This window comes from Ahaetulla prasina, chromosome 3 (genome assembly GCF_028640845.1).
Source record: "Ahaetulla prasina isolate Xishuangbanna chromosome 3, ASM2864084v1, whole genome shotgun sequence".
Taxonomy (NCBI): Eukaryota; Metazoa; Chordata; class Lepidosauria; order Squamata; family Colubridae; genus Ahaetulla; species Ahaetulla prasina.
In genome coordinates, this window is record NC_080541.1 from 163,694,647 (window position 1) to 163,721,317 (window position 26,671).

Below are 26,671 nucleotides of genomic sequence, written 5' to 3' on the forward strand. Positions count from 1 at the left end.
ATTCCTGACATTTCAAGACTGTATAACCATTAGGAATTGGGGATTTTGCACCATTAAAAGAAAAATTAAAAACCTATTATTTAATTCTACAACTGTATACTTTTGTACATTGACACTTTGAGCTTGTGAAGCATAAATAGGACTATCTCTAATTGATTTTTTGTATCTGCCAAACACACACACACACACACACACACACACACAAAGACACAAACATATGTCATATAGAAATGGAAGGCTACACAACTGTAACCGAGACAATGAAGTCAAGAAAACATTATACAAGGTGACAAAGGCAACCACTTGTTTACTGTTGCCAAGAATATTACATGGATGTGTTCACAAAACCCCCAGAATTCAAAGTTGAGTTGAACGTAAATTTATGTATAACTATTTAAACTAGGAAAACAATATATAAATTGCAAGCCTTCCTACTATGATCAACATATCTCATATAATACAATGAGAAGTAGAATTAGATGGGACCAGTTAAGCTATTGACTTCACCCCTCTGCTAAATGCAAAGATCCAAATTCGAGCATCTCCAACAGGGAGCGATCTGGTCCTTTTTTTCAACACACCCAAGAAAGGTATTCAATACCTTTTTTTTTTTCTTTTTGATAATCTGCTCTTACTCTTGGAAGATGTTTTTTTTTTTAATACCATTGAAGATGAGTCTGATTTCCTAGAATGTGAATCCATAATTCTATATATTGCAGTGTGGAATGATAGAAAACAGGTCTTGATCACCTTCTGCATGACATCCTTTCAGATATGGAAGATGCTTTTATATGCCCCTAAGTATTTTCTTTTCAAGTTTGTACAAGTCTATCTACTTCACTCTTTACTTATGAGATTTAGCTTACAAACACCCTTGAACTTCCTTGTTGCCATTGTTGTCAAACTTGTTCTAGTTTCCTTAAATCCTTTCTGTGGTGGCCAGAATTGGACATGGCTTTTCTGCTATGATTTGATCAAAGCAGAATAAAATGGAGTTGTTACTTCTCATGATTTGAGCACAATATTTCTGTTGATGTAATATGAAATAACCATACTCTTTTCTGCAACGGTATCAAACTGCTGAATCATATTCAGCATGCAATCAACTATAAGAGCTGTAGTGGCACAGTGGTTAGAATGCAGTATTACAGGCTGATTCTACCCACTGCCAAAAGTTCAGTCATGACTGGTTCAAGGTAAAAACTCAGCCTTCTATCCTTCCAAAGTCAGTAAAATGAGGACCTAGATTGTTGGGGGTAATATGCTGACTCTTTAAACTGCTTACAGAGGGCTGTAAAGCGCTATGGAGTGGTATATAACTGCTATTGCTATTGTTACTATTTTAGGATGTTTATTATTATATATTCAGTGATAATGTGCCTGCACATAGGATTTTTCTTTCCAAGTAACTTTGCCTTTATTGATATTAAATTTTTGTTACCTCTCGTATAGCTGTGTCAAGAAAATTCTAATTTTTATTTCTGTCATTTAAGCTATTATGTCAGAGTTTCTTGCAAAAATCAAATCCAGAAGCACACACAGATAACTGATTCAGCAGGATTCATTAACTTCTCCTTATATACATAATAACAGATGAAGATAAATGTACAATACCACTATAGATTCTTCTTCAAAAGTTACAAGCAAAACACAAGCAGAGTACAGCAGACAGACAAGTTTGCAGCTTCAGAGCTTAACACACACTAGTTTCATTTTCTCTGCAGAGACTCAGAAGCTGCAGACTAAGACATGCCTGGCTCCAGTCTATCTCAGCTCCCAAAAAGCCCTCACTGGCTGACTTAGTTGCTATGCCTATTCATTGGCTGACCTTATTACCAAGTCCTATTTCAGTTGATGAATATACTGTGACATAATAGTTATGCCACCCAATTCTATGTTACTTGCCGATTTGATGTCATTCTACTGACTGCTTCATTCAAGTCATAGTAAAAGCATTGAAGAGTAGTATTCTTGGTATAAACCTTCCATAGCCCATTCAATCCTGTATATCTCATATCTGTATAGTCTGATTGTGAAACATCGAGTACAATTTTGGGGCCAGTAATTGTCATCTCATCCAGTACATACTTAAGTAGCTTGTTAATTAGCACATCATGATATACTTTTTCTGCATTTTGGAAGATAGGCAAGGATGTCCTCAGGCTTTTGCTGATTGTATCAAAATGACAAAGATAGCATCATGTTGTCGCATTACAAGCTCCATCCCTTTGGGGTGTGCATACAAAGCATAAACAAAAAAGTGTTTGACTCCCATTCTACTGAGACCCCTGAAAATAGGAACTACATTTGTTGCTTCCAAGTCATCTGGCACTTTATTCTTTAGTCTTTCTCAAAGATAATAAATAACATTTCACCGAGCCTATCATTACTGGTTTCAATACGCCGGGAAGCAATTTGTTTGGCCCTGGAAATTTATAGTCACTGAAGAATTTAAAAGTATTCCATGACTCTGTTTCTGTCAATTTTAAATTTCAGTCTTTTAATTTTTTAATTGCTTGTTTATTCTTATGATTACTTTCATTGATTTTAATCTGAAAGGCACCCAGCGTTACTTCTCTAATTCAAGTTGCCTACACCCTGATTAGACAGACAGACAGACAAACAGATACCCAGACAGATAGACTCTTGTCCCTTTCTCCTGCCCTTCACAATTTCTTGAGAAAACTGTTGCTGAACGTAAGTTGAAATACAGGTTGTCCTTGATTACAACAGTTCATTTAGTGACTGAAATTCTAATGGCATTGAAAAAAGTGATATGACCATACTGCAAAATCCCCATTCCCTCCCCACTCCTGGGGGAAGGATGTTGCAAAATTCCATTCCCACCCCACTCTGGGGTCAGCCAGAGGTGATATTTGCTGGTTCTCTGAACTACTCAAAATTTCCTGTATAGCACCCTTAACAAATACTTACTTAACAAAAATTCACTTAACAAATATTTCACTTAGCATCAGAAATTTTGAGCTCAATGGTGGTCGTAAGTCAAGGTCTATCTATTCTTGGTTTTCTTTATTCTCTGTCAACATTCTGTCATCTTCATTGATTCTTTTACTTGAAGGTATATAGAGAAGCCCTTTTTGTTATTCTCAGCATCATCTGTCGAATTCAATTCATTTTCAGCTTCAGCTTTCCTGATACCATATTTACGCCAAGAGACCCTTTTCCTCTTTCCAATTCTTTGGAAAGAACAAATTTTTGTTGTTGTTTTCAAAACATTTATACTTTCGTATAGTTACTATATCATGTTAGCCTCTGCTCAGTATGCACCCCCTGGGCATTTCTCTGTTCATCATGCTGAATTTCTGGAAGGACGGTGAATTGTTTCTCAGCAATAAGAAATAATTACACAGAGTTATGTATTCTCAAAGCAGAAACTGTCATGGTTAGGAGAGGAACACCAATTTTAAAAAATTCTTAAAATGCTTATCAGGTAAGGGCTAAGAGCCAATAATTTCATTCCAGGAAGAGCAGAATGTGTTTTTAAAAGACATTGGTGAAATGTATACTTTATGTATAAAACTAAAATGTAAATAATTGTTATATTCAATTCTTGAAAGAGCCATGACTTACTTTAAAAACAATAACAACACTCCCTTCTTTTTTTTTCTTTTTTAGGTGGACTGCATTTCTTTTTATGAAGCATCAGTAATGGCTTGACATCGGCAAATTAAACAGAATTCTCATCATGGAGAATACAGATGGTATGGATACAAACTTCATCTTAATTGAAAGTCAAGTATTTTCTCTATGAAGTAAAAATTATCTTTTACTAAGAACAACATAAACACACTTTCGTGTTTGAAATGTCCTTCTTTTGCATATTCTGTGTTCAAAATCTATCCGTACACTGGCAGAAAGTGTGTTTTCCAGAAAGCATGTATTTTTGAATGGTGCCATTGATCATCGCTTGTGATAAATGACTGGAAATTAGGAGGGTGGGATGATTCAGGTTTTCAGATTTATCAAACAACCTTTCCCCTTGATCTATGGAAAGAAACTCAAATGCATAAATTCTAACTAAAAAGAATGCAAGTAGGAGATCTAGACCAGGGGTCTCCAACCTTGGCAACTTTAAGACTTGTGTACTTCAACTCCCAGAATCCCTCAGCCAGCAAAGCAAAGCTGGCTGAGGAATTCTGGGAGTTGAAGTCCACAAGTCTTAAAGTTGCCAAGGTTGGAGACCCCTGATCTAAACAGCATTTTAGATAAAAAGGTTGAAGAAGATTTCCCAGACAAAGTTAGCAGAATTATATTTTATGAATGGGTAGTTTTTAAACAAAAGTAGACATTTAGCACCAATGCCAGCTTGGTTTTCATTGTGAAGATCAGTGATGGGGTTGTTCTTACTGAGATTTAATCAATATTGAGGTTAAAAGAATAGAACCTGTCATATTTACTATTTTTCTATAGTTACCCATATGCATGACTATATGGGTATTGAGTAACTATATCTCCAAGCAGCATCAAGGATAGTTTGGCTTTGAATTAATCAGATTAACTAATCAAATAATTATATTAGCCCTGTTGTAATATTTCTTTCATTCATCTATCTGGGGGGAAATTTAATTTTTTGTACTCGTATTTCAAAGAACATATCCAAGAGCCAAAAATACATTATGCAGTGAAGTCTATTTAGCAAGAATTGCTCTTAGAAGACCATTAACAAATGCCTAAATAGTATTTATCTATTTAGCTTTATAGACTAAACAAACATCTGGGGCCATGCCATTTTGTGTGCCCACTAAAACATTCTTACATTTTAAAAAGAGCAAGGCTGACATAGCATTCTTTTTTGTCAAGACTCCTGTTAAATCCATGCCAGTAAGTGCTTGTCATGGTTAGAAAACATGTTGAAAAATGCATTATCAGCACTGAACATCATAGTAAAGATTTCACATATATTAGAATCACGTGGCTTTTATAGCAGATCTGTAATACAGTCTGCAGAAGCTGTTGTTTACACAATTATCAATTAGAGTGATGATTTAGCAAATTCCCGAGGACTCATAATGGAACAAATATCTGTGGAGTCACAGAAAATAAGTTTATATATTTTCATATCCCTCTTTAGGGCTGTATCTTCTAGCTGACTCTACAGAGATGTCTTGAATGACAAATCGCCAGCCGTTCTTTCCCTCTTTGCCTTGTGGATAGAGACTAACTGCACAGTGATTTAATGAAGCTGCCTTGCAGTTGTGCCTGGAGCTATAACTAGCATTTAGAATAAAAAGTTATGCATACTGATACAGGCTGATTTTTGTCTGTGCTGGAATAGGTCTGTATTGCTGCAACCTCAAGGCAGAAATGTCTCGAGAAAGCAAATAGGATGACTTAAACTTAGCATAACTAACTCTCCTTGTCTGGTATTTAGTTTTCTTTTTTTATATACATATATCCTGTCTTTCCTCCAAGGAACTAAGAACAACATTTTAAACTTCCTTGGGATGAAACCTGATAAGCTCAAAAAGATCTGCCTTAATCAGCCTGTTATTAATATTGTTATTAATAATATATGTATAATCAGCCTGTTATTAATATTCTGTGTGCATAATGTTACTTAGTCAAAATACTTTGTTATTTCCTTCTGGCCTTTCCATAAAATTCCATCCTTGGGCTTATGTAATTTATGCAGTGAAATCTTTGGAATAAGAATGCTGCATGATAAGTATATGGGTTGTTTTGGTATAAAAGTTGTTTCTGTCCAATCAGAAGTAAAAAGGATAGCTTTATAGGCTTGTTCTATGTTCAAGCCAACAACTCTGCAGCATTAGAAGAGATGTGTAGAATTTCCTGAACAATTAATCTAAAAAGAGAAGACTATTTCCTAATTGTTTTTCCTAAATATCTAGAATAGAATAGAATAGAATAGAATAGAATAGAATAGAATAGAATAGAATAGAATAGAATTTTATTGACCAAGTGTGATTGGACACACAAGGAATCTGTCTTGGTGTACATAAAGAAAAGATACCTTCATCAAGGTACAACACTTAAAACACTTAATGATAGTCATAGGCTACAATCAGGAAACAATCAATATCATTATAAATCGTAAGGATACAAGCAACAAAGTTACAGTCATACAGTCATAAGTGGAAGGAGATTGGTGATGGGAACAATGAGAAGATTAATAGTAGTGCAGATTTAGTAAATAGTTTGACAGTGTTGAGGGAATTATTTGTTTAGCAGATTGATGGCGTTCGGGAAAAATCTAGGTTTGCCTTCCACTATTTATATGTATCAGGAAGAGTGAATATGGATAATAATGAGATTTCTAGATTTTAATATAATCTCTTGTACATTAAAACTTTTATTTTTTGTTTCTATTTTTCCCCCATGTTAGCAGATAACTGGGCATCAAAAGCAGAGGATAAAGATCCACCCCAAAGTCCCTATTCTGTTGAAACCCCCTACGGTTTCCATTTAGATCTTGACTTCCTGAAGTATGTCGATGACATTGAAAAGGGAAATACTATCAAGAGAATTCCAGTCCGCCGGAAAACTAAGCACCCCAAATTTAGCACCCTGCCTCGGAACTTTAGCCTCCCAGAAAATGGATCCAATGTCTGTTCCTTAAATAAGAGTTTCCTTACACAGAGAAAGACCTCCTTAGATGCAGAGGAGAGCAGATCCCTGGTCACCCCCATTGACACGTCTTCACATTCAACTCTTCCCCAAGGACCGAGCTACAGAAAGAAAGCCCTGCTAATAGAGGCTGTCAAACAAGATCCTCTTCCCCTTGAAGAGGAGACTGCCAATTGTAAAGGAAGGCCTCAGCTTCTAAGGGCATCCAGCATGCCTTCCAAACTTCTACCAATTCCAAATTTAGAAGAAGAAACTCATCAGGCAGCTTTTCTGCCTTCAGGATTTCTTCGGTCTTCCAATGGAAATGGTTTAGAGCTTGATTTTAGCCCTGCAAAAAAGCCATCTGAGTTAATTAGTTCCAAAAGATCTCCGTTACCACCTCATGAAAATCCAACGGATATGAAAGAGCAAACCAATAAAGCCATCCAGGATTCTGAGAAAAGTCCAGGATTAAGGAGAGAAGCTCAGCCAAAAACAGAGCTTCCTAAGGAAATAACACAACCCAGTGATCCACAGCAAAGCCAACCCCTAATTTCTCAGAAATTCCATGAGGCGGTCGAGAGTGGAGAAGAATGTCATGAGTCACAGGTATGTCCATCATCAGTTCAGAGTGGTTTGGTCCCTACCAGTACCTCAGAAAATAAGTCTGTAAAGCAATCCCAGGAAGAAATAGAACTTAACATATGTGAGACTGTTACAGAAGAAGCAGAGGAAGAGGATGAAATGACAGGTCTTAGCACTAGAGAAGGGAGGAAAAATATAGAACTCGAGCCCTTCCTTCTGAAAGGTCCCAGCAATATAAGAGCGTTACAGCAGCATATTGCAATTCTGGAGAAGCAGCTGAATCACAAAACAGAAGAACTTGAGCAGATCCGGGTGGTTTTGAAGCAACAGGATCAAGAAATCAAAGCCAAAGAGAGAAGTATTGAATTGCTAGCAAGTTCTAAAGCCCAGCTGGAAGAGAAACTCTGTGGGGAGAACATCAAAGAAATTAAGCCAGGCGTGCAAGCCAGAAATGCCCCCCAATACTTGGATGTTGCTGTGAATACCGAACATGTACATGAAAAGGTGATGCATGAAAAAGAGATTTCTGTAAGCATCACGGAGCTTGTGGAACCTCTAGGAGGTGATACTTACAAGGCTGATGGTAAAAATGTGGAAATATGTAAAGTGTTACTCGGTGCTGAGATATCAGGTGTTTCTGCTGGTGATGGAGGAAGAGATGAACCTACTTTGCAGAAAAAGGAAGAAGGAGAGAGAATTGTTCAGGAAAGTGATTGCTCCATTGTTGAACCAAGCTATGATGAGCTACACATTGGTAATGAAATAAACATGACAGAACGAAACCCTTTGAACCTCTTTGTTCCTGGGGGAGAAAATGGTTCTGCTCCCAAGACCGCTGACATAAAATCCAAAGGAATGCAGATCATTTTTCAAGAAGATGCTCAGCGAGAGCAGGAGGAGCCGACTCATCAAAAAGCAAAGGAATCACCTGCAGATCCCATTGTGGGCCAGTACATTAAAAAAATCCAGGCTCTCTTACAAGAGCAGTGGCTGTGCCTAGAACATGGGTACCCCGAGCTAGCCAGTGCAATAAAGCAACCTGCCTCAAAGCTCAGTTCGATCCAGAATCAACTTGTTAATTCTCTGAATTTGCTGCTCTCTGCCTACTCAGCACAGACACCAACAGACCAGGAGAATTCCAACACAGAGTATCAACAGTTGGGTAAATAGTTTTGACAAAGCCAGTCTTTCATTCTCTTACACTGATGGTATTCAGGGGTTGCACCACTTGAGAAACAAATCAAGTAGACATAATTGCCTTTTCAAAATAAAAAGGTGAAACTAAGATATTTACAGAATAGTCCCTGATTTTTTTTAAAAAACGAAACATAGCTTAATGTACTGTCCATACCTTCTTTGCAGTTGTCTGGAAAATCTCAAAGAAGTTATGTACTAAGCCTGGGCTCCCATTATTCTAAGTTAATATTTAAAAATGCCTTATGACTTATAAAGGAGGATTACCTGTACATATTTATATATTTAAAAAGCTAGCATGAGGCCAATGATGGAAAAACAAGCAAAAGTTATGAAAGACGCTTAGGTGTACAAATTCTGGAATATTAAATATTTTTCAAATAGAACAAGAAACTTATACTAATTGGAATGCTCACTATGTACATGTAGCATTCATTAAGTCAATAACCCTGATCTTGAGTTGGTATCAGTCAGGAAAATCAATCCTTCCAGTCCAAGATTCCCAAATGAGTAAGTGGTATTTCAGTGCATATAAATAAGCATACAGTCAAATACAATATGATAAAAGTAAGTCAATACAAATACCCTTTAACGTACAACCATAACTGAGCTTGAAATTTCCATTGCCAAACAACATAGCTGTTGAGTTTTGCCCTGTTCTACGTCCTTTCTTGCCACAACTGTTCAGTGAAACACTCCACTTGTTAAGTTACACTTTTTTATTTATTTATTTGCATTTATATCCCGCCCTTCTCCGAAGACTCAGGGCGGCTTACACTGTGTCAAGCAATAGTCTTCATCCATTTGTATATTATATACAAAGTTATTGCCCCCAACAATCTGGGTCCTCATTTTACCTACCTTATAAAGGATGGAAGGCTGAGTCAACCTTGGGCCTGGTGGGACTTGAACCTGCAGTAATTGCAAGCAGCTGCTGTTAATAACAGACTGTCTTAGCAGTCTGAGCCACTTAAGGACTTAACACAGCTGTTAAGTGAATCTGGCTTCCCCATTCATATCACTTGTCAAAAGGTCACAAAAAGTGATCGTGTGACTCTGGGACATTCCAGCCATAATAAATCCATGCCAGTTGCCAAGTGTCTGAATTTTGATCACGTGACCAAGGGTGTGCTGCAGCGGCATAAGTGTGAAAAATGGTTGTAAGTCAATTTTTAGTGCTGTTGTAACTTTGAGCCAGAGGTGGGATTCAGCAGGTTCTGGCCAGTTCTGGAGAACCAGTAGCGGAAATTTTGAGTAGTTCGGAGAACTGGTAAATACTACCTCTGACTGGCTCTGCCCCCATCTATTCTCTGACTCCCAAGTCCAAGCTGATCGGGAGGAAATGGAGATTTTGCAGTAACTTTCCCCTGGAGTGGGAGGGAATGGAGATTTTACAGTATCCTTCCCCTGCCATGCCCACCAAGCCACGTCACCAAGTCACGCCACGCCCACCAAGTCATGCCCACAGAACCAGTACTAAAATTTTTTGAACCCCACTACTGCTTTGAGCAGTCACTAAACAAATGGTTGTAAGTCAATGACTACCTTAGGTACAAAACTGATTCTACCGTAAGCATACTAGAACGGTATGTTTGGGAACATTGGCTCTTGAACTCCCTGGCTACTTATCTCTGTCAAGGCTTTAAATATCACATCCTTGACTTCAGATTTTGACCTTCTCAGTGTTGGTGGACGTTGCCATCAAAGAAGCCTCACTACATAGAATAGGGGGGGGGAGCTTACTCTGCGCTTTGCCTTAGATAACAAAATACTTTGGGTCAGTGCCTGCTTTGCCACAGTGCCTACTATTGTGCCAAAACTATAAGGTGTTCCTGATCATGGGCAAACTCCGATGCCTCTTTTTGTTTTAAATTATGGATAGCTAAAGTTTAAATATAAGGTTTGCCACATGTAAAATAGCAGCAGCAAATCCTAGTCACTCTCAGATTCTACCTTTCAATCTCTTGTGATAGTAGAAAATCAGCTGATAGTCTTCCTTCTCTTTCATGCATTATCGACATTCTAATTTTTGCCATGCTATCTCTGAATGATCTGGGCTTTTTAGTTTGCTGTCTCAGCATGTGACAATGTGACCTAGTGAGCTACATGTGGCTGACAAATAACATACTTTGGCAGAAACCTTGCATAGATCCCTAGCCTTACATTTTAATGAACAACAAGAAAGGGAAAAGCCCTTATTCATGTTCAATTTCACAAATTTTTGTTCTCATAATCTACGCAGTGTAGGATGTCTTTTCCCCAAGCATATTGAAAGTTGATTCCCTATGATTCCATTCCATCTCTTAAAATTTTCAGTCCAATTTCAAAGTTCAGTTTGAAATTAAAAATGTGAATATCTTTGTTCTTGTGTCTAAAATGCCTAAAAGGAAGACATTAAATAGACTTGGCAGGTCCTGAGGGTTTTCAAATCCAGAAAATAATGAAGGGACAAAATCCTAAATGGAAAAGATAATTTCTTCAATTGTCCAGTAAGGGCTGAATGAGGTCAGAGACCTGTGGTATTCTGACAAATCTCCCCTCCAGAGTGAATGGATCTCTAATAATACAGGGAGAAAAACTGTGGGAAATGGATTTTTATGTTTTTATTATCCCTATTCAGTCAATTCTTTCATCAATGGTGCAGAATTGACAATTGAGGATTCTTTCAATCTTTTTTCTGCCATTTTATATATAAAAGCTTTAACATGGGATAAAAGAAAGGCCACCACCCATACTAATTATTCACAATATAATTTCTAGTAGCTCTGGAAAATTTTGTGCCTTTTTACATATAGAGATATAGATAAATTCTTGCCTGTCTCCCTGCATTTTCCTGCTTTTGCCAGTTAACTGTTGTGGTGTTTGCTGATGTTTAAAAATATAAAGATCAAGCCGTGTATTTTTTTTTCCCTAGCAGAACTGAGTGCTGTGTGCTTGCTTTGATCTGGATAGAGGGATTGAGCATGCTAGGTGAAATTTAGATTGGAACATTTTAGGCCATCTAGCATGATTCTAGACCCCTGCCAAATGATGCATATGTGGCGATGCTATCAAATATGTTGCCATCCCCATGTATAATCAGATCCTAGCACACGATGTGATGTAAAACAAAACATTTTAGCAAATTCAAAAAAAATCTTCTGGAATGTATAGGCAAACTTATGGAGTTCAGAAAGTGACCCATCTGAAGATTCTCAGACTGATCAAGAAGTAGGCAATTTGTTGTCCTCTCACAATCTTTTCCACCAAATTTGGCTGATAAAGAGTTTACAATCCAAAATATCTGAGGGGACACTGGATTACTTGCATTTGCCTGACAATATTAAACCACCCAACTTTCTATTCCTGTGTTTAAGAGAAAACCTCTAAGGCAGTTAATGCTGAAAGAAAGTTATGTACAAAGTTTATAGTTTAGTATAAAATGCTAAGGTTCCGGATGGAGCTTGGGCCGTTTCCTGAGGATCTTGCCCACGGCACGACTGAAGAACTAGTTGCGGCCTGGGAGCGGGCCGCGGCTGGGGCTTTGGACCGTGTCGTGCCTTTGTGGCCTCTGACCCGGCGTAGATCTCACTTGGCTCCCTGGTTCTCTGAGGAGCTGAGGGAGATGAAACGCCGGAGAAGACGCCTAGAGAGTACCTGGAGGTCTAGCCGTTCCGAGGTTGATCGGACACTAGTGAGTTCTTTTACTAAGACCTACCTAGTGGCAATGAGGGAGGCGAAATGTTCCTACGTTTCCACCCTCATTGCATCGGCAGATAACCGCCCGGCCGCCCTGTTTCGGGTGACTCGCTCCCTCCTTCAACAGGAGGGGCAGGATGACCCCCTACAGGGACGTGCCAAGGAGTTTAACGGTTAACTATACGATAAAATCGTTCAGCTTCGGGATAGTTTAGACCAAAATTGCGATGATCCAAGTGAGATGGCAGAGGCACGTCTTGTTGAGGTTATTTGGGATGAGTTTGAGACTGTGGCTCTCGAGGACGTGGACAGGTTACTGGGGAGGCTACATGCGACCACATGTTTACTGGACCCGTGTCCTTCCTGGCTGGTGCTGGCTACTCAGGAAGTGACACGAGGCTGGCTCCGGGGAATTATAAATGCTTCACTGTTGGAAGGGGTTTTCCCCACTGCCTTGAAAGAGGCGGTGGTGAGACCCCTCCTCAAGAAGCCTTCCATGGACCCAGCTATTTTGGGAAATTATCATCCAGTCTCCAACCTTCGCTTTGTGGCGAAGGTTGTAGAGAGTGTGGTTGCATGGCAGCTTCCCCGGTACCTGGATGAAGCTGTCTATCTAGACCCGTTCCAGTCCGGCTTCCGGTCCGGTCACAGTACAGAGACAGCTTTGGTCGCGTTGGTGGATGACCTCTGGAGGGCCAGGGATAGGGGTTGTTCCTCTGCCCTGGTCCTATTAGATCTCTCAGCGGCTTTTGATACCATCGACCATGGTATCTTGCTGCACCGGTTGGAGGGGTTGGGAGTGGGAGGCACCGTTTATCGGTGGTTCTCCTCCTATCTCTCCGACCGGTCGCAGACGGTGTTGACAGGGGCAGAGGTCACCGCGAGGCACCTTACTTGTGGGGTGCCTCAGGGTCAATTCTCTCGCCCTCCTGTTCAACATCTACATGAAGCCGCTGGGTGAGGTCATCAGTGGTTTTGGGGTGAGTTATCATCTGTCGCTGATGATACTCAGCTGTACTTTTCCACCCGGACCACCCCAGCGAAGCTGTTGAAGTGCTGTCCCGGTGTCTGGAAGCCGTGCAGGTCTGGATGGGGAGAAACAGACTCAAGCTCAATCCCTCCAAGGCGGAGTGGCTGTGGATGCGGCACCCGGTACAGTCAGCTGCAGCCGCAGCTGGCTGTGGGGGCGAGTTATTGGCCCCAACGGAGAGGTGCGCAACTTGGGTGTCCTCTTGGATGGGCGGCTGTCGTTTGGCGATCATTTGGCGGCCGTCTCCAAGAGGGCCTTCCACCAAATGCGCTTGGTGCGCCAGTTCGCCTTCCTTGACCGGGATGCCTTATGCATGGTCACTCATGCCCTTGTCACTTCCGCTTGGACTATTGCAATGCTCTCTACATGGGGCTGCCCTTGAAGTGCACCGGAGGCTGCAGTTAGTCAGAATGCAGCTGCGGGTAATAGTGGGAGCAACTCGTTGCTCCCATGTAACACCAATCCTGCGCAGTTTGCACTGGCTTCCTGTGATCTTTCGGGTGCGCTTCAAGATTCTGGTTACCACCTTTAAAGCGCTCCATGGCTTAGGACCCGGGTACTTACGGGACCGCCTGCTGTTACCTTTTGCCTCCCACCGACCCGTACGCTCACACAGAGAGGGCCTTCTCAGGGTGCCGTCCGCCAAGCAATGTCGGTTGGCGGCCCCCAGGGGAAGGGCCTTCTCTGTTGGAGCTCCTATGCTTTGGAATGAACTTCCCCCTGGTTTACATCAAGTGCCTGATCTTCGGACCTTTCGCCGTGAGCTGAAAACGCACCTATTTATTCAAGCGGGACTGGACTGAAATTTTATTGGGGTTATTTATATTTTAAGATTTTAAATTGTTTTAAAATTTCGGCCACATTATGATATGCTTTTTAATTTCTCTTAATGTTTATATATTGAATTTTACTTGGCTGTACACCGCCCTGAGTCCTTCGGGAGAAGGGCGGTATAAAAATCGAAATAAATAAATAAATAAAATAAATAAATAGTTTAAATAGAAAGTTTTAAATTTCAGAACTTAAAAGCATATAGATACATTTGAAAAGAAACAGTCTTAATTTGTATTAATAATTTAAAATCACAATTAATTAGCCCAATTCAATAATCCTTTGGCAAGCAGAACAAATAACCAGTTTTTCATACTGAGACCTAATGCCCCATTGTGCAGATAAGCAAATGAATTCCTTCAGATGTTACATACTGCCATAGTCACTAGTTTTATTTTTGCCCAGGTTAGGCTAGCAAAGGTAGCCCCAGGTAGCTTTTACAGTTCTTCAAAGTAGAAATTTCCAGACAATACAACCAAAATACAAAATAAAACAACCAGAGTGTCGTGTAGGAAAATATACTATTATTAGCATTTCATACTAAACGTGAACTCTGGTAGTCTTTTTCATTGTGGATGAGAGCCAGTTTGGTCTATTGGTTATGGTACTATGCTAGAAAGCAGGAGACCATGAGTTCAAACTCTGACTTAGCCATGAAAACCAGGTGGATGACCTTGGGTCAGTCACTCTTGCAGCCTAACCCATCTCACAGGGTTGTTTTTGTAGTAGAGAAAATAGGAGGAGGAAGATGTGTTGGATATGTTCGCCACTTTGGATTGCTTGTAAAAATAATAAAGGTGGGATACAAATAAGTAAGCACATAAACAAGCAAGCGAATAAAATTATGTAGAATGTCACAGATTAGTCGCCATGGTTCTGCAGCTGGCAGTTTATCACCTCAGTAGGGCTAGCTCAAGAAATGTGGTTGGCAGTATTGATAGACAACATGATGCTTTTTGAGGTATCCTAGACTGAGCATGGGATAACCTCCTTCCTGAAGGCAACAGGCATGTATTGGAGTGTAGATTGGGCTACATTGTGTAGATAGCTTGGTGCCTAATATCACACTGCTGCTTAATGCCACTCCCGTATGCTTGCTTGTTGCCTTTCAGAGAACTTTCACCATGCTGAATGGTGAGAACGGATGTTGTTTGATCCAATTCTTTTCCTATTCACTTACAGCTCTTTATCAGTCCAACTGGAAAGAACTTTTAATTAAAAGTTAGCCTGAGAAATGAGTCAAATCACCACTGACAATTCAGACAATAGGGAAAAGTGGGGAATGATGTCTGTTGTCACTCATAGCATCTTCTATCTGACTCTTAACAACCATACAGGTAGATTGTCTCCATAATAATCTGTCCCTAGTAGGGTCTTTCAGGGATTCCAATTGTACATTCACTGCCACTGTAACTGAGCCCACCCACCTTGCCACTAGTTGTCCTCCTCTTTTGTCCCACCTTCCCAGCACTGGAGCCTTCTCCAGAGAGCTAAGTCTCTATATAATGTGTCCAAAGTAGGACAATTTGAACCTGGTCATTTGTACATTGAAGGAAAACTCTGGAGTGATTTGTTTGGTAATCCATGTGTTTATTTCTTGGTTGCTCACAGTATCCTCAGTTCTTGTTCCTATGTTGTCACAATTCTTTTTACGGACTTCAGCTGCCATAATGTGTTTGTATGACTCACTGTAGAGAAAAGCGTGGAAGATTTTTCTACCACATCTTCTATGTTGGCATGAGAATTCCTGTGCATTGGAAAGAATGCCTGGTGGCTGCATGAAGCCCTGACCACCCAGGGATGTCCTTCATGAACATCTGTCATGAGGAAAAAATTGGCAGTAGAACTCAACATTTGCAACGTATCTGGTAATATTAAGAAAAAGCGATGATGATAACATTTTTATATAATTGTTTTAAAACTTATTTCTATCAGAAATCTCTCCAAGTACAAGTTTGAAATCTATTATGAAAAAGAAAGAAGCTGGTTTCCACGAAGGAAGTAACGGCACCAAAAAGAACCTTCAGTTTGTTGGGGTAAATGGTGGGTAAGCATCAGTGGAAGGGACAAGGTTGCCTTTTCATTTTATAATGCTTCATTGCATGTGTACTCAAAGTGATGTGGACATGTCTGATTAAATGCAACTTTGTTTATTCCTCTTCCATTCTACTGTGGATTAGATCTCTGTCAAAAGTTGCCAAGAAGCAATAAAGAGAATGTAATTAATAGGACTCATATATTCCTGCTTCAAGCATAATTGATTCCTTGCTTAGTGATCAAGGAGAAGCTCAACCCACGGTTCAGAAAAGAAATGATACTTGTTCCAATGAATGATTAATGGACTATGCAGTGATCCTCAATACAGGTTATGATGACAGTTGGGACCAGAATTGCCATTGCTAAGTGATGGGGTTATAAAATGCAGTGTCACATGACCACATCACTAAGCAATGACAATTCCAGCAATCCTGATTGCCATAATTAAGCAAGGATTGCACGGGTTGGTAATAAGCATGGACCTCACATGATTGCGACTTCTGACTTCCTATTGGCTTCCCCAATGACTTCTCTTGTGGGACATTGGCAAGGGATGTCAGAAATTGTAATTGACTTCAGAGACAATGTGACAGCCGGAACTCTTTAAAACTGCTCATAAATCTCTCTTGTTCAGCACCATCGCAAGTTTGAATAGTTGACGAATGAGCAGTCATAACTTGTATGCCACACTAGTGTTGTTACTTTATTGTATACATTAGGCATTACTTTCTTTATATTATCTTACATATCTTATTCCATACTGTTACTGTATTTAGCCTTCAGTTTAAGCTTCTTCCTCTTTAAATTTCTAAAGAGGGGTCCAAATAATTTCATTATGATTGTTACCCCATTCTCTCTTACAAGCCACCTTTTAAAAAGGCACATGGGAGTTCTTGAATCTATTAGTCAGAGAACTGAAAGTGTTGTGCAGTTCACAGTTTGGGACAATTACTATTAGAGGTTGCTTACGGTCAGGTCCTGCCAGTTTCTGAGAGGCTTAATAGTTCTTGGCTCCCAGGGCATCAGAATCAGTCAACTGCACTTTTCTCCCATGTTAATCAAATCTTTTCTCACCAACCATAAGTCATCCTTGTCCCTTGGTTCCAAATCTAAACATACAATTTATTCCATAGCAATATTTCCTCCTGGAATTTTATTTTTAAAAAGGGTAAAGCAAAGCATGTGTGTAGCCAGTTATCTGTAAAAATGACCACGTCGAAAATGGAAGTTTACTGCAGTTGGCAATTGACTCAGTCAGTAAATGGGCAGAGTCAGCGGCTACTGACAATTGAAGAAGTTTATATGCGGCTACCTAGGGGCAAATGGCCATTTATTTCTGCATCAATATACTCAGGATTACAGTAATGCCTTTCTTTTCCTTCCTAAGAAAGCAAAACAATCCCTGCTGGAAATAAGAAAGTTAGGCAAAGACAAACATCAAGAGGAAGAAAAAGTATCTGGAGGGTAGATTGAATCTCCTAAGTCAGGAGCTAATGTAGGCACATACAACACTAATGGACACCTGGAGATCCTAGGCTGGATGTAGCCCTCCAAACTCCTTTTTTAAAAAACCTTTTAGATCCTTCTTTATCTGCCTTACTAAAATTGCAGTCTCTTGTCAACGAAGTCTTGTTTCCCCAAATATTAATGCAGTCTTGTCCCCATCCCAAATATTGCTTACTCCTGTTTGTGCCCCTCTTCCTTTTCCATGAGTTCCTGCCTCTAGCAGATTATTCCAAGACTTCATGTCAGGAGAGGAAGCAGAGCCATTTCTGCACTAGATAATAGCCTTGTTTTTTTGAATTGAGTCTTGCTCTTCCTCTGACGGCCATATCAACTTGCTGACAACTCAGTCATGGTCAACTTGCCAAGGGACAACTCACCGTGGGACAGTTCCCTATGGGATAACTCAACGCAATAAATGTTATCAGTCATGGGTTCTTTGACATTACTTCCATTTTTGTCAATGGAAATAATGTCGAAGAAACAGTGGTGGGTAACATTTATTGCATTCAATTCTCCTGTGTGGAATTGTCTTAGTGGCGAGTTGACCCACGGCCAGTTGCCCATGGCTAGTTGGTTGTGGCAAGTCATCCTATTTCCGCCCCCTCCTCCTCCATCATAGAGAAACAGTTATTGTGCCTCGACGTACTGAAAAAGCTATCTTTAAATGGATATCTTGGGCTGTTTACTAAATACTAATCAAATTCTTCCTGGATCTGGATATAATTGTTGATACAAATCTCTTCCTTGTGATTTTACTACAGTAAGGAAGTAAGGTCTAAGCAAATCAGGAAAGTGTGCCAAGACTTTAACTAAGGCATGATTTATTGTGAACCACAATAACATTTCTTTAGATTTTGGGGGAAAGTCTTTGCAGAATAATCTCAATCTGGTTTCATCTAATATCACTCATTAAATAATTAAAACTAGTTCTTCATTAATAAGTGGGCTCATATATGGAAATCAAAAATATCATTTTTGTCATATTTGTGGAAATGTTTCAAATTATTTTAGTAGAATTAGGTATTTACAAACATAGGGATGACTTAGTTAGCTACAGAATTATTACTTAAGGTCACACTCAGGTAAGTCAGTTACCTAAATCAGATGGGCCTACTCATCAGATCTGGACTGATGAGAATGATGTTTTTGGTTCAAAAATTTGAAAGTGCACAGTATCCTTAATCATTGCTCCTAATATTATGATTACTTCTGTATAAGAGCAACAAATTAGTTATGGCATTGGGAGAAATTTAATTTTTATTTCCTCTCATTTTTAAATGTACTTCCGTATCTAGTTTCAGCCATATGAACCTTTCTAGTTATAACATCATCAAGCATGTGCAGAAAGAAAGATCAAGCAAGCATTGATTTCTTCATGAAGCAGTAAATACAAGCTAATTCCATGGTTTACCTTAAGGTTCTCTTCCCACTAAAACCCTTTAATGCAACTCCTTACAATTTAAAAATGATTTAGAATTTCCAATTTAGAATTTAGAATTGTAAATTTCCTTGCAATTTAGAAAGAGTGCAGAGAAGAGCAACAAAGATGATTAGGGGACTGGAGGCTAAAACATATGAAGGACGGTTACAGGAACTCGGTATGTCTAGTTTAATGAAAAGAAGGACTAGGGGAGACATGATAGCAGTGTTCCAATATCTCAGGGGTTGTCACAAAGAAGAGGGAGTTGGGCTGTTCTCCAAAGCACCTGAGGGTAGAACAAGAAACAATGGGTGGAATCTGATCAAGGAAAGAAGCAACTTAGAACTAAGGAGAAATTTCCTGACAGTTAGAACAATCAATAAGTGGAACAACTTGCCTGCAGAAGTTGTGAATGCTCCAACACTGGAAATTTTTAAGAAAATGTTGGATAGCCATTTGTCTGAAATGATGTAGGGTTTCCTGCCTGGGCAGGGGGTTGGACTAGAAGGCCTCCAAAGTCCCTTCCAACTCTTTTATTATGTTATGTTATGTTATGTTAAAACAAGTATCATCAAGATAATTCTTTTAATAACAATTAATTTACAAATTCGGAACCGTTTCCCTTACATTTAATTTGACTGCATTTCGCAAACTTTCAGGAACAGCCTATTGTAGCAAAACCACTTAAAAAAGGTAACTTACTGATGTAGGAACTGAAGAACATAATCAATATAAAGAGCATAGTCATGCAAGGGCTAATGACTTTAAAGTGCTCTGACGCAGAGGCAATTTTGCTTTTTAAAAAAATGCACAAATGGCTACCAGTGGCTGCTTGTCTTGATCTCTATCTGCTAGATGCAACATGCCTTGAATGCCAGCTGTTACAGAGCAACTGGGAAACCTCCCTCCCCCTTCCCTGTTTGGAGTTATCTGAATATATCTGGTTGACCTTTGTCTGGCCTAGAATACTCATTTTTCCCCCCAAAGCAAAATTACATGTTATTCAAATATATGCGCCAAATGCCTCTTCTATTTACTGTTTCATCCAGCAGTAAAAATGAATGTCAGGAATGCATAGATTAACATTCAGGCAAATTTTTATTCAATGTAAAATAGCAGCATTGCTTTGGTATCAGTAATAAATAACAATGAGAGCAGTGTCTGTCATGTGTATTTCCAAGTAAAACAGCCGGTTTGTTTTCCCCCTTTGGCATTAGCAGTCGACTGTGTTTCTGGGAATTAATTTATTCTGTCAATAATCACGGTAACTACACCTTTTATGCTCATTTTCTTGGAATTAATTGCCATTCAATTTAGGCTAAGCAAACACTTGATTGCACACACTACTCTTAAGTTATAATGTGGGGTTTTTTCCCCATTTGCATTAATTCAGCCACTGAAGTTTTAAAACTTATTGGCTTAGTGTTTTGTGTGAATCTTGGCAATGGTGACTTGTTCAACAACTGCGGTTAAATAAACCATGCAGTGTACAAACTCAGTCACCTAATACTTCTGCATGAGTAGTACTGCAAACTATTCAAAAAAGGCTCTAGCTAAAACATTACTATAATTCTTCCAAGATAATTATTTCTACCATCTATTATTGCTATCTATCTATCTATCTATCTATCTATCTATCTATCTATCTATCTATCTATCTATCTATCTATCTACCTACCTACCTACCTACCTACCTACCTACCTACCTACCTACCTACCTACCTAACTATCTATCTATCTAATCTCTATCTAATCTCTCTCTCCCCCCCACTGCCCATTTCACCTTAAGTGACTCAGGATGGTTTACAATAAAAAAACATATTTTTCAAGTCAGCTCTGAGTTCCGAGTTATCCTAATTTCAGATATATATTTTATTACTATAAGCAATACAAAAATTGACCAAGAATAAGTCAAAGAACATACATATCAATTTCTTTGCATCTTAAATTCACATGTCTTGCATAGGATGAATTTTAGAGTTAGACATTTGGGGCCGACTACTTGTTTTGCTTGTCAAAAGAGGAAACTTAAGTAATGCCTGGTGTTCATATTCAGTTATGAAACCACGTCCAGTGAAGATTCTAGCTGTGAAGAAAACTCCTCTGAAGCTGATTCAGATAATGAGATGGACAGAAAACATGGGAACGAAGAGCAAAGTTGGGGGGAAGACATCAAAGAAGATGAACAATCAACCTCTGCAACTCAAAGTGCAAAGAAGGACCGTGATCCAGGAAAACTAGAGGAAACCACACAATCAACAATGCAAGATAAAGCTGAGAGGTAATTACAGCTTTGTATAGAACTGCAAGTAATCAACCCATAACAATTTGTGTTTCATAACATGATCTGCAGGTGAAATAGGTAGTGAGAAAAAATAATATCTGTGTTTATATAAAGAAAAGTTTAACACTGATGATATTTATTGATACAGATAGTCCTTGACTTATTAACATTCATTTAGTAACCATTCAAAGTTGCAACCACACTGAAAAAAGTGACTTATGACTGTTTTTCACACTTAAAACTGTTGCAGCATCTCTATGGTCACATGATCAAAATTTGGACACTTGGCAACTTGTTCATATTGTTGCAGTCTCCTGGGGTCATGTCATCCCCTTTTGAAACCTTAACAACATTGACAAGAAAGGTCTTAAAATGTGGCAAAACTCACTTAACTGTTTCACTTAGCAACAGAAATTTAGGGTTCAGTTGTGGTTGTAAGTGGAGGGCTACCTCTATTCTTTGAGCAGATCTTGAGTTTTATGTAGAATGTATATTTAAATCCATATATTTAATCACAAAGCTAGCAATAGATTTATAAGCATCTGTTTAAATTAGTGGAATTAACTTTGGAATAGTGATCCTGGGGAAAAAAAGCCAGATGAGAGAATTTAATGTTTAGGCTGTGGGCCATCTCTCCTCCATCAAAGCCTTGAGCCATTCTGTAGACAATGGCATCATCATGCATATAGTAACTTACTAGCAATTGTATAATTCTTGTGAAGGAACTTTCTCTCAGTGAAACCTCTGATGAAACAGAGCTTTGCTCCTAACTAAGCAGGGTGTTGTGTGTATCAGAACGATGAATATAATCTAAGAGAAATCATGCAATTGAATCTAGCATGCCTTACTCCATTGGATTGTGGCCAGTGTTGGTAATATACTTATTAACATATATAATTAAGAGTCGCGATGGTGCAGTGGCTAGAATGCAGTACTGCAGGTTACTTCTGCTGACTACCGACTGCCTGCAATTTGGCAGTTCGAATCTCACCAGGCTCAAGGTTGACTCAGCCGTCCATCCTTCCGAGGTCGCTTAAATGAGGACCCAGATTGTTGAGGACAATATGCTGACTCTGTAAACTGCTTAGAGAGGGCTGTAAAGCACTGTGAAGTGGTATATAAGTCTAACTGCTATTGCTATTGTAGGGATCCATTTAAATTCTTGCTGTAGCCCTAAATGGGTCTCTGGTGGCTCAGACTGCAAAGACAGTCTGTTATTAACACAGCTGCTTGCAATTATTGCAAGTTCAAGTCTCACCAGGCCCAAGGTTGACTCAGCCTTCCATCCTTTATAAGGTAGGTAAAATGAGGACCCAGATTGTTGGGGGCAATTAAGTTGACTTTGTATATAATATACAAATGGATGAAGACTATTGCTTAACACAATGTAAGCCGCCCTGAGTCTTCGGAGAAGGGCGGGATATAACTGCAAATAAATTTTTTTTGCTATTTTGACTTTCTGCTTCAAACTTTTCCAGTAAGTTCAGAGATAAGTACAAAGACGGGTCTTAATAGTAAAAGTAGCATTGGTAGTAAAAGAATAAAAAGGAAAGTCGTTAGGGCTTGAGAGATTTATAATAAGATCCCTTGTCCATTGCCATAGCTATATTTTTTTTCCAATTCCCAATCACCATTCCTTATGTATTTCTTAGGTAAACACACAAATTTATGTTTTTCATTTTCAGATTTAGACCCTCGGGAGATTTTCTCAAAGGGTGCCAGATCTTAAGCAAAAACTTGTCAGAAATAAGGACCACAAAGGACAAATACCTGGTACTCCTGTTTTTTTTCTCCATTTGCATTTTAATCATGTGTTTCTTTTATCTTTCTTTAAAAACCTTATAATTTACGTTTAATTTTATATACAGGCACTAACCGTTAATAGTCCTAGGAATTTCGAAGTTCCTCTTCTCAAAAACCAAATTGAATTTTGGGGTAGAATTTAACAACTAGGTTAAGTGTAAATGCAAATAACACATTCATAAATATATGTCATCCTTGTGACGGACAGCAATAAAACAATGCCCTTAGTTCTTTTGTAAAAAAAAAAAAAGACAATGTATTGCATTAGAACACGTTGACCCTGCACCCAACAGAAATAGCTTTAACCTTTTTTGGCTACAAAGAAAGTGAGGCTGCTGGAGACAAGGATTCAAAAAAGGAGATGAATGTCTTTTGTTATTATTGGACAATGTGTTGCTGAAATCCACATTTGGAGGACAATTTCTTATGTGTACAGTGCGTGCTTGGTATCTTTCAGATAAAGTTAAGCTGCATGCCACAGAATTCTTAGCTAACACAAGCCCTGGCTAAGCCAACTGATATATATTGTTCAAGACAAGGTTAAAATACAAAATTCAAAACTCACTCCAAAAAAAAAATAAATCAAAAAAATCCAAAAGAACAAAAAAGAGAAAAGAATACAAAACACAAAACAATCAAAACATTTTTTAAAAAGTGCATCAAAGAAGAAAAAAAGAAGGCATATATATACATATTATCCCCTCCAGCTGAGTACTGGTTAATATTATTACAACATTAGTTCCCACCAGTGGTGGGATTCAGCCAGTTTGCAACACTTTGGGAGAACCGGTTGTTAACTTTCTGAGCAGTTTGGTGAAGTGGTTATGGGAAGAAATCATTAAGGCAGAGAACCGGTTGTTAAATTATTTGAATCCCACCACTGATTTCCCACCCATTGCAGAACAGGCCCTTCCAAAATTTTTATACTGCTAAATCTATTTGCAAATTGTTGATATGTCTTCTATATGTTATGCTAGTGACAAAGTAGTTAACAGGAAAAACAATAATAGTAATACAAAACAAAATTAAAGTTGAAAAACTCTCTGTTGAAATTAACAGAAAGCATCGTTGGAAGGGACCTTGGAGGTCTTCTAATCAAACCCTTCTCAGGAAATCTGCTGTCCCAGATTTCAGGAAACCCTATACCATTACCATTTCAGACAAATAGTTTCCAATCTCTTCTTAAAAACTTCTAGTGTTGAGCATTCAACAGGTCTGGAGACAAGTTGTTCCACTGATTAATTTGTTCTAACTATCAGGAAATTTCTCCTTAGTTCTAGATTGCTTCTGTTCTTGATTAGTTTACAACCATTGCTTCTTGTCCTTTTCTCAGGTGCTTTGGAGAATAGGTTGACTCCCTTTTCTTTGTGGCAAGCCTTAAAATATTGGAAGACTGCTATCATGTCACCCCTTGTCCTTCTTTTCATTAAACTAGACACACAATCCCAGCACCTTTTTTTTTGTTTTAGCCTCCAGACCCCTAATCATCTTTGTTGTTCTTCTCTGCACTCTTTCTAAAGTCTCTTTTTGCATAATGGCGACCAAAACTGGATGCAGTATTCCAAGTGTGGTCTTACTAAAGCATTATAAATGCCTGTTAAGAAACTGTCATTGTAATCCATTTGTACAAAGTTTACCACTATTTATCCCAAATTCTATCTTGTCTATCCCAAATCATCCCCAAAGTTATAAATAATTCATCCTGGATCAAATCCCATGTTTGTTTCTTAATAGCATCTCTTGTCAATTGCTGTTTAATTAAATGTAATAAGTTATGTCTGCAGAATAAATCTATCTTCTGATCAAGGTGCAAACAGAAGTAATTGGCAATTAACTGTAATAACTATAATGTTGAATCTATACGCATAAAACCTGCCTAGAATCTGAATGGATTGAGCCAAAGTATGCATGTCAGAAATAAATAGCATTTTTTGTAACATGAAGTCTGTGTCTTAGGAAATAGTGAAAACATGCTCTGGTTACCTGCTGCATTAGGAAGGAAGCGTTATAAGGCCAACAAATTTCATTATAACTGGTTTTTAAATGATAAGTAAATTATTTATTAATCAGCTTTATATCCTACCCTTCTTTAGTACAATTCAAAGTCGCCTAAGTAATCCTCCTATTTTCCCCATAATCACAGCTCTGAAGGAAAGGGTGGGCTGAGCGAGCGAGTGATTGGCCTAAAGTCATCCAACCCACTTTCATGTCTAAAGGATAACTAGAAATCCTGGTCTCCTTGTTTCTGTTCCAGTATCTAAACCTCAACACCACTGATTTTTAAATACTTATCAGGTAGCAATTACTTTAAAAAAAAATCCAGCTAGGTAAAATACTGAAGGTAGAGGTGTTATTTTATTTATTTATACTGCCCTTCTCCCGAAGGACTCAGGGTGGTTCACAGCCACAATAAAACAATGACAATGTACAGATAAAACCATAATTAAAAAACTTATTATATGTATGGCCAAATTAAAACATTTATACCATTAAAAAACCCCTAAAATTTGTATCAAATATAAATATTAAAATTAAAACTATATTTAAATTTAAAATTTCCTAGGCCAGTCCTGCGCGAATAAACAAATACGTCTTCAGCTCGCGGCGAAAGGTCTGAAGGTCAGGCAGTTGACGCAGTCCAGGGGGAAGTTCATTCCAGAGGGTGGGAGCCCCCACAGAGAAGGACCTTCCCCTGGGGGCCGCCAGCTGACATTGCTTGGCGGACGGCACCCTGAGAAGTCCCTCTCTGTGTGAGCGTACGGGTCAGTGGGAGGCATTCGGTAGCAGCAGGCGGTCCCGTAAGTACCCTAAGCCATGGAGCGCTTTAAAGTACGGCGCTCCGTACCGTACCAAAACCTTAAAGTGCATCCGAGAGACCACAGGCAGCCAGTGCAGCCTGCGCAGGAGTGGTGTTACATGGGAGCCACATCATAAATTAATCATCAATTCAAGCAATGTAGCTGAACAAACTTATACTATGAACTATAAGGGTTCTTACTCTTCTTCATCCAATAATCTTAGGAGCTATATCGGAGAACAAAACAACAGAAAGAGTGTAAAGCTATCCATTGTGAAGAATTAGGTGGGTGTCAAATGAACAGTGAGTGTAAAGAACTTTCCAGGGGAAAAAAAGAGAAATCCTTCCAATTATTAGCTAGACATGCATGGTTTATTTATTTATTTAATTAATTAAATTTATATGCTTCCCATCTCACTGTTCGAGAGACCCTGGGTGTTATATAAATGAATCTGAAATAGAGAAATAATTGCTTAAATATGTATTCTAATATATGATATAGCTGAAGGGCCAACTCTTGAATATATTCCCCGTCAGAATTTAATGAAAGGAACGTTCTAGTACAGTGATGGCTAACCTTTTTTTCCTTGGATGCCAAAAGCATGTGCACGTGCAATAGAACGCACGTGCGTGCCCACACCCATAATACAATACACTCACACATGCCCCACCCTCTGCGCATACGCGGCCCATCTCCGCCGTACTCCCCACCCCCCCATGCATGTGCATGCGACCCCCCCCCAGGCGCCCCGTTTTGGGCCTAGCAGGTCTTCCTGAAGCATCCAGAGGCCAGAAATCGCCCGTTTCTTGACTTCTGGTAGGCCTACTTTTCACTCTCCACAGGCTCTGGAGGCTTTCCTGGAGTCTCCAGGAGGGTGAAAGCAGCTTTCCCCCAGCCTTCTGGGGGCCGGAAACGGCCCA

General features: G+C 39.0%; 1 protein-coding gene across 4 annotated transcripts in view; it reads left to right on the top strand.

The window, feature by feature from the left end:
- KANK4 (KN motif and ankyrin repeat domains 4) overlaps positions 1-26,671 on the top strand; it is a 77,285-nt gene that overhangs the window by 35,650 nt on the left and 14,964 nt on the right. For 2 of the 4 annotated variants that reach the window (XM_058178719.1, XM_058178718.1), the window contains 5 exons: positions 3,637-3,722; positions 6,365-8,332; positions 15,839-15,950; positions 20,923-21,147; positions 22,836-22,923. In XM_058178719.1, coding sequence (XP_058034702.1) covers positions 3,707-3,722; positions 6,365-8,332; positions 15,839-15,950; positions 20,923-21,147; positions 22,836-22,923 — 2,409 coding nt within the window. In that variant the 5' untranslated portion in view covers positions 3,637-3,706. The remainder of the gene's footprint in view (positions 1-3,636; positions 3,723-6,364; positions 8,333-15,838; positions 15,951-20,922; positions 21,148-22,835; positions 22,924-26,671) is intronic. The other 2 variants (XM_058178721.1, XM_058178720.1) reach the window with 1 other exon arrangement.